General features: G+C 37.6%; 2 protein-coding genes across 6 annotated transcripts in view; both read right to left on the bottom strand.

Annotated features, from left to right (window-relative positions):
* Positions 1-9,778, bottom strand: part of STAU1 (staufen double-stranded RNA binding protein 1) — a 38,342-nt gene extending 28,564 nt beyond the window's left edge. For 4 of the 5 annotated variants that reach the window (XM_015822799.1, XM_015822801.1, XM_015822802.1 and 1 more), the window contains exons 1-2: positions 9,668-9,778; positions 904-974 (exon numbers count right to left, since the gene is read on the bottom strand). The gene's annotated coding sequence lies outside the window, so the exon portion shown is untranslated. Of the gene's footprint in view, positions 1-288; positions 312-903; positions 975-9,667 lie in introns of those variants that run through there. The other variant, XM_015822800.1, reaches the window with a different exon arrangement.
* Positions 9,779-14,136: 4,358 nt separating this feature from the next.
* The window catches only part of CSE1L (chromosome segregation 1 like), a 28,621-nt gene continuing 25,912 nt past the window's right edge, over positions 14,137-16,845 (bottom strand). The window contains exons 24-25 of the mRNA XM_015822797.1: positions 16,339-16,570; positions 14,137-14,640 (exon numbers count right to left, since the gene is read on the bottom strand). Coding sequence (XP_015678283.1) covers positions 14,551-14,640; positions 16,339-16,570 — 322 coding nt within the window. The 3' untranslated portion in view covers positions 14,137-14,550. The remainder of the gene's footprint in view (positions 14,641-16,338; positions 16,571-16,845) is intronic.

Genomic DNA, 16,845 nt, shown 5'->3' with positions numbered 1-16,845 from the left:
GGTCACAAAGAACTCCAGGGTAGTATGTAAGAAATTAAACTCTTGTATCAGCAAATGGCAAGTGTTCATGGCAGCACCATCAGGAAAGCACTGAACAGTGGTATACATGGCAGTATTCATTTATCGCCCATCTCATCGCAAAGCAACTCAAAGAGAGTTGGAAAGAGAAAGCACACAACCAGTAAGTATGTTTTTGACTCATTATTTAACTAAGTTCTTCTTACATGCAGTCATCGATTTATAACTGTTTAGTCCAAACTTACAATGGACTAAAAAAAAGTTACTTACAATCCATCATTGCTGCAGTGCTGTGTTTTCTGATATTTTTGCTGTTTTCCAACAAAAAAAAAACATGGATTCAAACTTATGACTATGTGATTTGTTTAACAACCACATGATTCACTTAGCCACCATGTGATTTGCTTCACAAACATGGTACTCAATTAATGACACCATAAAAATTGAGTCCAGTGACATGATAATTTAACTTACAAGTACAACAACGTACGACCAAAATTCAAGGCTCAACTGTGGTCATAATTCAAAGACTACCTGTATCTATATCTAGGACTTGCAGTATTTAGAGAACAGTTTATGTCACATTTATACAGAAACATTGGACATGCATAGTTCACAAACTTTTAAGTAGCACTGTAATATACAAAGTAGAGCAGCTTGTATAAAGAAATCTAGGAACAAGATATGCCTAATGTTTTTAAAAAAGGATAGAGTGATAAATAGGGAATCGTGTGTCACCGGGGGCTATGCAGACAGGAAATCAGTTTCACAACTGAGCAAGCAAACTAAATTGTGGCACTGTTGACTAGTACTTAATTATTAGAACTGGCAAGGATTTAATAGGAAAAGTTAGTGGATTATACGCCAAATACAAGTTTCCCATACCTTTTGGTGTTCCTGGGACAGTTTACTTTGGGTGTTAGTTCCAAGGATAATATTTATATGATGGAAATTGCCTGTAACAAAAGGAAAAGGACAGTTACAAATATGCTCTGTATGTTTTTCATACCATTTTCTTTATTTAGCATACAGCATTTTACTTTATAATAATTTTACATGGTATTTACATTACCGTATTCATCAACATTACCTGGAACAATGAAAAAATGTACAATTTAATAAAATATTAATTTCTTTCAGGATTTTATCTGAAATAAGCCATTATACTTCCAAAGACATATTCAATTATACCATATTTAAAAATATCTGATGCCAGTTCTTTAGGATTAGGAAGCTATTTAAAAAGAAGAGAATGCATTGTTTTGTTTTTATAATGCAAAAATATCCCATGCAAATATACTTGATTTGTCCTTTTGGTTTTGGCAGCTTTGTCTTATCAACTATATCTTCTTAGTATTATCTATAAAGTTTATTTTCAATCCTGTATAAGTCAGCATTTAGACACACAATGATCTCTAAAGTTCATATTATTCTTTAACATGCAGAGATTTTATTTCTTCTAAAATTAGCAAAGCTTTGATTCCGAGTTCCACAGCTTCCTATCTACTCTTGTAAGAACTGTTCTGATTTTTTAATGTTTTAATTGGTATTTAACTAAAGGTGGGCAAAATATCTTGGAAGGGTAAATAATAAGCAACATGGATTTAAATGTGCAGCAGTAGAGTAGCCAATGCATCTGTGGTGTGGATTCCTTGTGTATCAAAACTGACATATATCAAGATTTCTAACATAAGTTACATGTACCTATAACTACGGTATGAACAACCCTGCATAAGATAGTCACTTAAAGGAAAACTGAATGCATTTTACAATGGTTCTATACAATTGCTCTTAAGATCTCTGCATTTTAATACATTAACACATTAATAATGTATATATTAATATTTCATACACAGTAAAATATTTTTTGTAATATTTAACTTTGCTTAATAGGTTAAACTATTTTTTCCTATTGACAGTTTATGTACCCAAATGTTGCTAATTTTTAAACATACAAACTTCACTTTTCTCTTGTTTAGTAAACTACCTTTAGTTTTCTAAAATAATGATCAGTTAAATTCAAAATATAATATTCATTACATAGCTCTTGAATAGATTAGTTATCACATAAGGAAATATGTACATCCTCCAAACAACTACTTTTTCATTGTGATATTTGTATTGTTCTGTAAGATGGAAAAAGTGAATTCAGACATCCACTGACTATATAAGAATTAACCTAGCCAATAACGCTGTAAAGCTAATGCATATTGTTATTACTAGATAAAATATAATTGTATCAGTGCGCCTTTTTTATGCCTGTAGTGTTTTTAGGAAGAGAAAGAAAAATGGTCAGAACATTGCTGGCTGAAATTCTAAACAGTATGGGAAGTAAACAAAACCAAATTTAAACACCTTGATTTTGCAGTACTTTAGATATTAGAAAACTTAAGCCATTAAATATATTATAGTCCAACAGAATGAGATTGTAAAAGTTTTATGAAGCAGCAGCAGCAAGTTACAAAACAGTAAAGAATAAATAACGACAGTGACGCAGTAATTAAAAATACTTAAGGAGGAAGAATTGCACTGAAAAATAATTAGAAAATAGTACAAAGATATAAAGGACTACAATAATTAGCAACTCCATTAAAAAAAGTGATTTGATGAACACATCAAGTTGCAAATTACCGTTACATCATTTGACCAAAAGAGCAATTTTATCTTATTCAATCAATTTCTGAATGTTCATAAAAATGGTTCCACCCTATCTCCAATGCTTTCTTCTCTTTCTTTTACTCTCCTTTCCCAATGCCATAAAAGTTCCCTGATGATTCAAGCATTGGGGGAATAGCAGAAAAAGGAAATGCAGGAAGATTAGCTTCCACCTAACCTATTTCTCAGGTAGACCAACCAATTTCTCAGGTAGACCTCTGAACCCAACCTATACTTTCTTCATAAGAACATAAACTATAAGTTCTACAACATTTAATAACTCTAAACAATGACTATCTAAAGCAGTCCTGAACAACACACAACCCATTGGTGTTTTAAAAAACTCAAGTTCACCTCCACAAAATACCAGTCACTAGGAAAGATCTGCCACTGCACCAAAAGGCATGCTACTGAGCATCTCCAAGCTGCACCAACGCTGTCATCGCAGCTCAACCAAACATGATTAGTACACTAGCTATTCCCTCACAGGCAACTATTATTTTTAATTGATCCCGTGGCCCTTTCCCCTCTGTAGACATGATCTACAGCCATTTCATTATGTGTAGTTTTGCCAAGTTTTTGCCACAAGTAAGAGCATACTTTCAGATGCTACAGGAGTCTTCTTCGTTGGAAGCAAATATGGTGCAGAAGTGAAATGAATGAAAACAAATATTATTGGTTTTAAAGAAGTGAAATGAATGAAAACAAATATTATTGGTCTACTCCTATTCATTTCAGCAGGTATGTGTTGTCAAATATTTGTTGATGAATGACATTCTATGGTTGTAATAAGAAACTTCAACTGTCTTATTTTATCCTCTCTAGCCTAGACAGAAAGTACACATACACACTTAGAAATCAAAACAATTTGAAAAGTAGCAACGGAAGTCTAGTTGGTGGCATTGCCAATTCCATCCCTTATATCAGTGTGTTAGCATTTTTAGTAATGTTTTTGTTAGAGCTATAGCATTATTTAATACCAACAACTGCATACACGGAAAACATTTCTGGTTACTTCAAGAGCCAAAGTAGAATAACCATTCAGTTGTGTCCGAATCCTGGCAACTTTATAGGCAAATTCTCTCCATGCTACCCTGTCAAGCACAGCTTCTTTCAATTGTTGGATGTTCATCTTTGCATCAGTTTTGATGTTATCAAGCCAACTTTTTTTTGTTTCCCCTTCTTGTTCCCCTAACCATTCCTAGCATCATTGATTTATTCCAACGAATTTGCATGCATGGCATAAATTTGGCAAATATATTAAGCATAAATGTAAAATAAGAGATTTGCACTAAGATGCAGAACTGATGGGATGTGATACTCCAAGCTGGGTTACATCCACAGAACAAGGCAAAGTAAGGCATATTACATATACATTAATTCATGATAAGGAACTGTGCACCTGTCTCATTCTATTATCCTTGTTAGAAACAGGAACATCTAGCAGATGTACTATTTCACTTTGTTCCTATGAGTTTAGTTAGTACATAATTTACTTAGTTTTCTCAAGTAACAGAAAAATAGTTCTATTATATTACTAAGAATGACTATTATTGAGTTTAATTTATACAATCTTTCCCAAAAACTATCATATTCCCATGTTTTATAAGTAGGCTCATTTTTTTTGTTTCAATTGGCATATTTACAAGTTATGTGCTAGTGCATCAAACCTGTTTAGTCCTGCTTTGTTCTTTTCTAATAGCCAAACAAATAAGAAATAGGTTATTTTTCATGTCATCCAAAACTGCTACTCCAAATCATTAAGAATCCTAAATCAAGAACTAAACTAGTTTACAATTAGGGCTTGTGAAAACATAAAAAAGCCAAGAGCTTCAGCAAGTGGCTGCTTACAATATAATGGATGCATTAAGTCTTTATCATCAATTATAGCACTCAACAGAGACAGTTCATACAGTAAGCAATTATTCATCTGGTTTAATCAAGTTATGTACATGCTACTTCTAATCAGTTTTTACTAAATCTAAACAATGTGACTTCATAATGTCAGTATTTACTTAGGGAAGTTCATTAATGTTAATTTTCACAACCCAACTGTACATATATGAAATTCAATAGAACTTACTCCCTATAAAGCAGAGGTCACCAACCACCGGTCTGTGGACTGGTAACGGTCCGCGGCATGCCAGCAACCGGGTCGCATAAACAAGCAAAGCGCCATCTGCAGGATGCAGGCAGCACACAAAACCACGCCCCCTCTGGTCAAGGGAAAAACCTCTCTCCACGTAACCAGTCCCTGGTGCCCAAAAGGTTGGTGACCTCTGCTATAAAGTGTCTAGAATTTCATATTTTCCTAGGTTATTAAACAAATAGCTTAATTTGATGTAATGTAATTTGTTCAAAGGTATCTAAAAATTGAAGTATTTCCATTTACATGCTACCCCCAACCAAAGAATCAGGACAGCTTACAATATAATAACAAAGCTGCAACCAGACTCATAAATTAATTGTAATTAAGTATCTGCAGCAAAAGACAAATTATTGATTGCTTGATTTAACTATTAGTCACAAAAAAGTAGAATCTGGAAAGTTAGCAGAAGACTGGAATATTGTTAATGATGTTCAAAATCTGAACAGTTTTTCAAAATGCAATGCCATTCAAGACACTTAGACTATGGCNCTGGCGACCCCCAGGGGGAGGGCCTTCTCTGTGGGTGCCCCTGCCCTCTGGAACGAACTACCCCCCGAGATCCGGATTATTCCGGATCTCCTTACTTTCCGCCGCGCCCTCAAGACATGGCTTTTCCAACAAGCGGGCCTGGCCTAGGGAGGATTTTTAAACTGGGTTTTTTAGAAATTTTAATTATCACAACATAAAATTTTTGGTTTTAATTTGGTTTTATTCGGTGGGGTGTGTGGGTCTTTCTTTGTTTTAATAATGTTGTGAGCCGCCCTGAGTCCTTCGGGAGAAGGGCGGGATATAAATTGAAATAATAAATAAATAATAAATAATAAATCTACAGCCATTTCATTATGTGTAGTTTTGCCAAGTTTTTGCCACAAGTAAGAGCATACTTTCAGATGCTACAGGAGTCTTCTTCGTTGGAAGCAAATATGGTGCATTTTAAAGAAGTGAAATGAATGAAAACAAATATTATTGGTCTACTCCTATTCATTTCAGCAGGTATATGTTGTCAAATATTTGTTGATGAATGACATTCTATGGTTGTAATAAGAAACTTCAACTGTCTTATTTTATCCTCTAGCCTAGACAGAAAGTACACATACACACTTAGAAATCAAAACAATTTGAAAAGTAGCAACGAAGTCTAGTTGGTGGCATTGCCAATTCCATCCCTTATATCAGTGTGTTAGCATTTTTAGTAATGTTTTTGTTAGAGCTATAGCATTATTTAATACCAACAACTGCATACACGGAAAACATTTCTGGTTACTTCAAGAGCCAAAGTAGAATAACCATTCAGTTGTGTCCGAATCCTGGCAACTTTATAGGCAAATTCTCTCCATGCTACCCTGTCAAGCACAGCTTCTTTCAATTGTTGGATGTTCATCTTTGCATCAGTTTTGATGTTATCAAGCCAACTTTTTTTTGTTCCCCCTTCTTGTTCCCCTAACCATTCCTAGCATCATTGATTTATTCCAATGAATTTGCATGCATGGCATAAATTTGGCAAAAATATTAAGCATAAATGTAAAATAAGAGATTTGCACTAAGATGCAGAACTGATGGGATGTGATATTCCAAGCTGGGTTACATCCACAGAACAAGGCAAAGTAAGGCATATTACATATACATTAATTCATGATAAGGAAATGTGCACCTGTCTCATTCTATTATCCTTGTTAGAAACAGGAACATCTAGCAGATGTACTATTTCACTTTGTTCCTATGAGTTTCGTTAGTACATAATTTACTTAGTTTTCTCAAGTAACAGAAAAATAGTTCTATTAAATTACTAAGAATGACTATTATTGAGTTTAATTTATACAATCTTTCCCAAAAACTATCATATTCCCATGTTTTATAAGTAGGTTCATTTTTTTGGTTTCAATTGGCATATTATCAAGTTATGTGCTAGTGCACCAAACCTGTTTAGTCCTGCTTTGTTCTTTTCTAATAGCCAAACAAATAAGAAATAGGTTATTTTTCATGTCATCCAAAACTGCTACTCCAAATCATTAAGAATCCTAAATCAAGAACTAAACTAGTTTACAATTAGGGCTTGTGAAAACATAAAAAAGCCAAGAGCTTCAGCAAGTGGCTGCTTACAATATAATGGATGCATTAAGTCTTTATCATCAATTATAGCACTCAACAGAGACAGTTCATACAGTAAGCAATTATTCATCTGGTTTAATCAAGTTATATACATGCTACTTCTAATCAGCTTTTACTAAATCTAAACAATGTGACTTCATAATGTCAGTATTTACCTAGGGAAGTTCATTAATGTTAATTTTCACAACCCAACTGTACATATATGAAATACTCCCTATAAAGCAGAGGTCACCAACCATCGGTCTGTGGACTGGTAACGGTCCGCGGCATGCCAGCAACCGGGTCGCATAAACAAGCAAAGCCCCATCTGTAGGATGCAGGCAGCACACAAAATCACGCCCCCTCTGGTCAAGGGAAAAACCTCTCTCCACGTAACCAGTCCCTGGTGCCCAAAAGGTTGGTGACCTCTGCTATAAAGTGTCTAGAATTTCATATTTTCCTAGGTTATTAAACAAATAGCTTAATTTGATGTAATAAGGTCCAATGTTGTTCAAAGCTATCTAAAAATTGAAGTATTTCCATTTACATGCTACCCCCAACCAAAGAATCAGGACAGCTTACAATATAATAAAGCTGCAACCAGACTCATAAATTAATTGTAATTAAGTATCTGCAGCAAAAGACAAATTATTGATTGCTTGATTTAACTATTAGTCACAAAAAAGTAGAATCTGGAAAGTTAGCAGAAGACTGGAATATTGTTAATGATGTTCAAAATCTGAACAGTTTTTCAAAATGCAATGCCATTCAAGACACTTAGACTATGGCAGTGGTTCTCAACCTTTTTAATGCCGCGACCCCAACCGGTCATAAGTCGAGGACTAAACCGGTCGTAAGTCGACTAAACCGGTCGTAAGTCGAGGACTTTCCCTGCCCGGGAGCCCCGCGCATGCGTGGTTCCACCCCCTGTGCTGGCCGAGGCGTAGCTGGCAAGCGGCAGAGATGGAGCAGGCCGACCACCAGCTGGCCCAGCCCAAGGGAGGTAAGGCACCCGCCGGAAAAGGGGAAAAAATGGCGGACAAAAAAAATGGCAGACAGCCTTGCTTGGTGACCCCTGTGAAATGGTCGATCAACCCCAAATGGGGTCCCGACCCACAGGTTGAGAACCACTGGACTATGGTCTCTTGATTACAGAATAGTCTATACAAGTTTTGGTCAAATTTGTGCTGTCTTAGTTATACACACTTCAGTTTGTCATGTCAGAGCAATGCAAAAAGTTAAAAATAGTACCGAGAATAAAGTCATATTTTGAATTGGGCCTGACTTATAAAGACACATGTAGTTTTCTTGGTGTGATGTGAAAAAGGCTTGCCTCTGCTTTTTTCAAGATTTTTTTTTCTAATTCCCCAGCCTACCAAACTTCAAATTATCAAAATGTTAATTGAACTGATTATTCTCCTACAACAAATAAAATATCTCCAGATTCTATCTTTGAGTTGCAATGGAATTTTTACTACTGGAAGAGTTTACTGTACTCTGTTGCAAAGTTACCCTTTGGAATGCTTACACAAATCAATGAATGGAAAATAACTAACTAAAGCTTGCCGATTTCAGTTATTCTCCAAGTATGGCTGAATCTCAGCTCATCCTGTCAAAACCAAAGCAAGAGATGCACTTACAAAGCCACTTAATTTTTAAACCTGGTTCTGGATTTAGCAAATGCTTAGTTCTCCTACAGTGAAACAGCACAGTTTGTGAGGGAAAACTATAGCATTTGGAACCCTTAAGCCATTTATTTCCATTAGGAGCTGAATACCTTACAATATGTCAATGAAAGCACATAAGGCTTTTTTTTTAAAGGAATAAAATCTGCCAGATTTCAGACACCATTTTGCAGAATACTTCAGGAGCCGAATCCAATGAAAACTGTGACTGAGTTAGAATCGAAATTCAATTCTCCACCGGAACCCGTCCATGTGTTTAAGATAAATAATAGTTTCTATTCTGCAACGGCTGCAGGGCCAAAGTGGAGAAAGACATTATTAGCAGCTATTCTACAGAGAAAACCTCTATCTTGCGTTGAATATGAAAACATCAAGAAATCTGATTAGTAAGCGCCAAAACATCCCACACAGACTATCGTTACAAATAAAAGATAAAAATGCGGCACAGCTCTAGGAAAAGAAAGCTACACACAAGGCATGTAGTATGTATACGCATCTTGTATATAGCACAAGAGAGAAGAGTTGCCCGTGCTTGTCACTTCATATAAACAGTAAGTTACAACAAGGCCTCGTTTTACCTCTCCCAGAATGGGACTCTTAACCCAAACCGATCACTAGGATGCCGTGGAGAGCTGCGCTACCTCAGACCCTCCACAGTCCACGGCTTCTTTTCCCACAGAGCCCACACGACGCGCTGGGTTTCCCACATCGAGGGCCCACGAGGAAAAGGCAGGCAGGGAAGGAGCCCGAAGCGAGAAGCCACGAGCCGCAATCCCCGAAGGCATCTCCCGCGGAGTCTCCTTAACCCCTTACAGCGAGGTGATGAAAAGGAGAGCCTGTCAGTCAACCTCGCGCCTTCCACCTGCCGGCAGCATATGAGCGCCGCTGCCACAGCCGCCCTTCTCAGGGAAGCCCGAGCTTCTCCCCCCCTGGCCCGAGGCTGGCCGTCCCGCTAGGCCCCAACCTGAGCGCAGGCCCGGCCGAGGCCTCTCCCTCCCACATCCCACCCGCGCGCCCCCTCCCTCCCTCTCTTCCTCCTCCTCCTCCTCCCCCTCCTCTTTTCCCCCCTCACCTGATGTTTGTCTGGGCTGCGGCTCCCGGGCCGGCTCGTGTTGACGGCGGGCTATCGGGCGGCTCAGTCCATTGGTAGCTCCCAGGAAAGGGGGGTCCGGGGAAGGGGAGGGAAGCGAGCGAGTCGCAGCGGCAGCAGACACAGGGCAAACACTAAAGAGAATGAGCGGGGCCAGCTCCGGCCGGGAAGGAAGTGACGGCACCACACGGGGAGAGAGGGAGAAGGAGGAGCCGCGTCCTTGGCAGCTATTTATAGCGCCGCCTAGCACCACGCACGCCGCGGTTGTAGTTAGCGGCCGGCTTTTAAAGAGTTTTTGCATTGTCGGCACGGATCGCTCCCGGATGACTACCACACCCAGCATGCTCCAGGGTAACTACCAAGAACACGTTGCCGTCTGTCAGCGTCTCACGGCTTTCGCTTCCTTCCTCGGAAATTAAAAAAAGAACTATACTTCCCAGCATGCTCCATTCCCTCGAGAGATCTTTCTTTCATCTTCCCCATATATCTTCTGCCACGTGCTTCCTTAAAGCCCTACATTTCCCAGCGTGCATTGCTTCCTGACCTTCGGCAGCGGAGGGCGTGGCTGCGGGTCCTGTAAGCCGGGCGGAAGAACATTCTTGGTGGTAGTCGCTCTGGGCTGGAAAGTGGGAACTTTGCTGTGTTCGGAAAGGCTGCCGTTGCCAAACGTGGGTCTGACGGGAGCTTGGTTTGCTAATCTAAACGATGTCGGAGGGAGCGCCTTTTACATGCAAAGAGATTCACTTGCTCTGTATTTTTAAAAGGCTCCTTTGGACCCTGGGAAAACAAAAGCTAAGATCTGAAGTTGGATAATATAATAGATTATATTATGTATTATGAGCAACTATAATAAAACAAAAGAGGACGCAGTTTTCCACTTTCTCTGCAACGCTTGATTTTAAAAAGTACTAGAGAACTGAAGTACTAGAAGTACTAGAGAACTTAGTACTTTAGTACTTCTAGTACTTTTAGTACTAGAAGTACTAAAAGTACTAGAGAACTGAAGAACCTGAGACAGGCTGCTTTGCGTCAGCTTTGATTGTTTTTTAGGTTCAGCTTGATCTGGAGGATGTAAGAAGAGTCGCATCTAATTGGTATTCGGGTAGGAGACAACCAAGAAATCCCAGGGCTCTATTTGGACTGAGAAACTTAAAAAAGTTTTTTTCTGGATGAAGGCAGCGGCGAACTCTTCCATGTTGTTACTAAGCGTGCCCATGAAGTCATTTGGAGCTAAGCTCCACTCCAATTTGGATTTGTTATCCAGTTATCCAGAATGTGGGCTTTTATTTCTCTAATAATCCTACAGAGGGTTACAAACTGCTTTTTCCCCCCCTTCGAAGCGAAATAACTGAAGAAGCAAGATCAAGAATCAAAAATCCTCTTTCAGGTGAATTAGAGACGCCAACCTAATACTTTCAACCTTTTTTTTCCCTTAATTAAATCTGACTCAGTTTAAATCGGGTAAAACTTTTTTTTATTGTTCCTTGAAAATAAATAGAATCTTTATAAGCATGAGAAAGATTTGTTAGGGAGGGGAAAGGAGCAAGTTACTTCTATCCTTGGGTAGCCCTAGTGGATTCTGGGTCTTGTAGTTTCCCCAAGCATTCAAAAGCTGTTGATTCAAGCATGCTGCTCTATCGAAAGTAGATCGATGGCAGACTATAGTGAAGTGCTTATGTGGCAAAGGGGCAGTACTACAAGTTAATAGCGCTAAGCAGCCCAAGTGTTCAGTGGTAGAGACTGCAGCCAACTCTGCTTTTCAGTCCCATTTGTTCATTTCGGGTACTGATTCAAACCAAGCCGGTGCGGTTCTAAAACGCTGCTCTTCTTCCAGAAATAGGCACTTTGGCCTACAGTGAAATTTCAGCTGTGGCCCTAGATCTCGTTTTAGCCAGTCATGAGATCTGGTGTCTACTTAACAGTTATTATCAAATATCAAAGTAAAATGGAAAACCTTCCCGTGACCGCCTTGAATTTGGCAGGAAAGAATAGTGAAAGGAGGTATACCCTTTTTTTTTTAGCCAAAGCGTGCTTTTAGGAGGGACTCTCAAGCTTCAATCAAACTGAAAGGGACTCCTGTTAGACATACAGTACTTGTTTGAGAATATTTTACAAAAGATTTCGTTCTTAGGACATAAATGCCAATTTGGGGGTATTGCTTCTGCTGCTTTAAAATGATCATTTGGCATCTTTGGTTGGAATTTAGAGAAATGGGGCAGGTACAACTTTCCTAATTGAAAGGGTCTTCGTTAAAATGTTTCTGATTTATCAATTTGGTTGAGATTCACACTTCTTGTAAAGCCAAAACCAACCAAACCATATTATAGCTACATTAATGTATAAACAGTATTTATTTATAAATCAAATTTATACAGCTGCTCATCACACCTGAAGTGACTCTGGGTGGCACAAAACAATTATTACCTTCAGTCCTCAAGATTTTCATTTGTGCTAGAATAACAGGTTCACCATTCAAATATCAAACTCCATTTACACACCATTTTGTTTTCTAAGAATTCCTCTTAGTCTGACGGGGTACAGAAGCATTTTCATAAGTAAAGATGATACTTTAAAATAAAATAAAATATAATAAATATAATAAAATAAAATAAAAATCTGTGAGAGTCCTGACAATCTGAAGGATATCAAGGAATATGCTGCAAAATAAAGCACAAATCTCCACTAGCATTATCATTTATAAAAATGCTGTACTCAAAAATTCAGTCAATACCACAATTTGGACACTTGGCAACCGGCTCACATTTGACTGGTTACAGCACCCCATGATCATGGGATTGCATTTTGCTAAAAAAAAATTTGCTATCTTCCAACAAAAAAAAACCCATTGGATGAGCTGGATTCAAACCCACAACCATGTGACTTGCTTAATGACCATCATAACAAGTCATAGAATCTAGCTGAGTTAATGACTCAACTTACAACCACAACTTATAATCAAAATTCTGAGTTCAATCGTGGTTGTTTAAGTTAAGGACTACTTCCTATTTCCTCTGCAATAATCCTGTGAGGTAAGTTGGGGTGAGAAAGTGGTCCAAAATCACCCAGCCGACTTTTCATGCTTAAAGTGGGAGGAGAACTAGGTCAACATCTTAATCACTATCTCAATTGGCTTCAGATGGCCATCATTACTCTAAGTGTAATAACTGGACATTGGGGAAAAATGTATTTAAAGCAGCAGTCCCCAACCTTTCTGGCTTGGTGGACTGGCGGGGGGGGGGGAGAGGGAGAGTGGATAGTTCCGTGTAAGCGGCAGGTGTATGCGCACATGCAAGTGGAGCTGTGCATGTGCAAACACTCACCCATCACTTGCGTGGCCAGGTACCAGGCCACAACCTCTGGGTTCAGGACCTCTGATTTAAAGAAAATAACTTGTCCTAAAATACTTTGATCATTGTTAGCATTGTATGTTAGACTTAATGTGCTCTATGATAGAAACAGATCAATATTATGTATCTCCAACCTTTTCAACGATCTAGCATCCAATCTATAAATTGCATTTCACGTTAAATGTATAAAGCTGCATACAACTCTTAAAACTCAAACAAGACTCCTAGTACATTTTACACTCAGGTAATAACATGCATTTTAGTTTTCGCTATATAAGTGGCACAAGAAATAGGCAATATTCTCTATATTGTAAATTTTAAAGCATTTCTTAATACATCAAATTCCAACCATTTTTAAATGCATTCTCAACCCAAACCGTATTTACATTTGCTTTGCGGACATCTAGGCATAATTAGAAAGACAACTAACTGTTCTTTCAAAGGTACACATCCTAAACTGAAATTTAGCATTCAAACATTGAGCTGAAGAAAACTAAGGTACAGGTATTCCTCAACATAGAACCATTCGTTTAACGACCGTTTGAAGTTATGAAGGCACTGGAAAAAGTGACTTACAACTATTGCAGCATCCCCATGATCATATCAAAATTTGGTTGCTTCGCAACAGTTATGTATTTGACAGTTACAGCATTCCTGGGTTATATGATCACCATTTACAATCTTCCTAAGGAGCATTTGACAAGCAGTCAGAAGCCAGATTTGCTTAACAATCACATGATTTGCTTAATGACCATGGAAAAAAATTAGTAAAATCCGGCATGACTCACTTTATAACTTCTATTGGTTAGTAATAGAAGTTCTGGTCCCAATTAGGATCATAAATTAAGGAGTACCTGTAAAGTTGCTTAGTAGGAAATATATGCATGGATTAATACAAAGCAATTATTTTCAATGATATTTTACAGCAATACATTCTTCAAAGATAAAGGTATTAAACTACTGTCTTCCTTAATAAAAGACAGGTAGAATTCTTTGAAAGAGCTCTTCAAAAGCCCTTAACTTTCATTATGAACAGCATTAGGTAAAGCAAGCTGAAGTGTGAGCATGGCATGGTACTAAGTTACACATACACTACTAGACAAATACTTTTTAAACAAGAACTTATTTATTCACAATTCAGATAAATTTTAGAAGACACAAAAGAAATACAAATGACAATAAACTGGAAAAAAAGAATATGTGACAACATGAGTGTGCAGCCAGTATTCAGTATATTTTAAAATGTTATTCAATCACAGCATATGTGAAATTCCAATCATTCCTAAATTATAAACTTCTAACACTATTCCCTTTGAAAACAAACAGGGAAAAGGAAAATCACTTCCTTCTTATGAACACATGAACAAAGTATCATTCAGCTTCTGCATCAAGCAATAATTCTGTGATGTATTTCTGAAATAGCAACTCGTTTCATTTTGTCCGAGCTTTGTTTAGAAGACAGTCAATATCACTGCTCTTTGATGTAACTCTGAAATTCTGCCACTCAGATTAAAAATGTCAGAGCAATGTTACACTTGCTGCTTGTAAATATCCTTGAAGAAACTGCAAAGCTTCGGCATTCAGGCTGGTACTTAGCATTGAGGGAACCTTAAAAGAAATAAGCAATATACATATTTAAAATACATTTAAATTAAAATAATTTAAAACATAAATCTATTATTCCAACTAAGCATCCTAGGTTCCATCAATCCCCAAGTATTTATTTGTCTCTACTCTGTGAATTGTATGGTCATAGTATAATTCCATTCTATTTTCAGCATCTACACACTTTCTACTATATTCAGTTATATTTTGCCAAGTGTCAGGGAGGTAATAACGTTTCCAGGTAATTGGTTCTTTTGGATCCAGATACAATGAGCACATCAGTGACTAAAAAGATTTCAAACTGTATTAATAACTCAAGCAAATGGATTTAAAAGCATAACATGAAAAGGAGGCATACCAAGCTAGATATCTCAATTTCTTACAAGCTGTAATAATGACAGCAGAGATAACAGTACCCAATGCTAGGGTCTGTGCAAAAGCTCCCAGTTTAAAGGTAGGTACTAGGATGTTATTAAACCCTGGCATCATGACCTAGCGACATAAGACTTTGGTGTGGGAACCAAAAGTCTGAGACCTTCAAAAATGATAAAAGCTTTGCAGCTCTGTGAAGATTCCCCCCGCCCAATTCCCTCTTGTTTTTAGCGAGGGTGAAAAACAAGCAGGTTAGTTGAAGATGGGCTCTAAAACTTTTGTATAGCTAGTTCTTGACTTACAGCAGTTCGTTTAGTGACCGTTTGAAGTTACAACAGCACTGAAAAAGTGACTTATGAGCATTTTTCATTTATGACCACTGCAGCATCCCTGCGGTCATGTGATCATAATTCAGTCACTTGGTAACTAACTCATATTTATGATGGTTACAGTGTCTTGGGGTCATGTGATCACTTTTTGAGACCTTCTGACAAAATCAAGGGGCAAGCCAGATTCACCCAACAACCACGTCACTAACTTAACTGCAGTGATTCACTCAACAATTCTGGCAAGAAAGGCCGTAAAATGGAGCAAAACTCACTTTAAAAATGTCTCACTTAGCAACAGAAATGTTGGGCTCAATTATAGTTGTAAGTGGAGGACTTTTCTAAATATGAAGAAATCAAACTATGTCACTAAACTCCTTGAAATAAAATGGGCTTCCGCATTGCCACAAGTTATTGTATCAAATAGTTGGTTAAGGCTGTATTTCATATAGAGTTGCCTCCAGCAAGATGAGCAGCATATAAGTATAATAATAAAAATATTTATAGGAAGACTGTTCATATAGATGCTTTATTTCAATGAGTATCCATTCAAAATTGCTATGCAAAATAACATGACATCTTGCTTCAAGAGAAGTCAAGTCACCATGTTATTTTGCTTGTCCTATTTAGCAATACCTCCTCAGTGTTGTTTGGCATTTGTGGCAGCCAAATGTTTTTGCTTGTGTGGTATAGCTGTTTGGAAGCCTTCCAACTTCTAACTGGAGTTTAATACTGTCAGATGTTTCAAAACTGGATAATGTGGGAATGAAGCTATATTAATAAAATTGCCTTGCAACACAATGACATCCTAGGTTTTAACACTTTTGCAAATTCTGAGGAAATAAGTCAGGATGGCGCTCATATGTATATGAAGTGAGGAACAGTTTTAGAATTTTGGCCTCGACATTTTCAAGGAGAGATTAAAAAATATAAAACACAGGTGGTCCTCGCTTAACAACCCCTCATTCGGCTCTATACGTATTCCCACATTAAAGTAACTTACTCTGCCTGGACATGCAGTAGATAATTTATGAAGAGACTGTGCAAGATGGATTTTGGGATTATTCACAATTTGGCCAACTGGATCATGCTCCTTTTTCCCAGCAAAGGCAAGCTGAGAAAATGCAGTTTGGTATCCAGGAGTGTCTTCTATATCAATGAAGTGTTCCTCATCAGGAAGGGTGTCATCTTCAGGCAATTCAAAAAGACCAATAAGTGCCTGAAGGAGGGGTGTCCTGAAAAACCAGAAAATGCCTCCCATCAAATTGCTTGTTAAAATATTTGATTCGTTTATCATAGCTAGAGAATGACAATGATACAAGTATGACAGGTAAGTTTAAAAAAGAAATATCTTTAAAAACCCCTTCTTAGCCTATTTTTCTAAAGATACCCAATTTTTTTCTAACTTGTTTTTTACATACACATCCATCCATCTTCTATCTATCTATCTATCTATCTATCTATCTATCTATCTATCTATCTATCTATCTATCTATCTATCTATCTATCT

The sequence above is a fragment of the Protobothrops mucrosquamatus genome, unplaced genomic scaffold (assembly GCF_001527695.2).
Source record: "Protobothrops mucrosquamatus isolate PMUCROS unplaced genomic scaffold, P.Mucros_1.0 scaffold1678, whole genome shotgun sequence".
In the NCBI taxonomy this organism is placed as follows: domain Eukaryota; kingdom Metazoa; phylum Chordata; class Lepidosauria; order Squamata; family Viperidae; genus Protobothrops; species Protobothrops mucrosquamatus.
The sequence above is the reverse complement of the archived record's forward strand: the minus strand, read 5'-3'. Positions and strand labels throughout refer to the sequence as shown.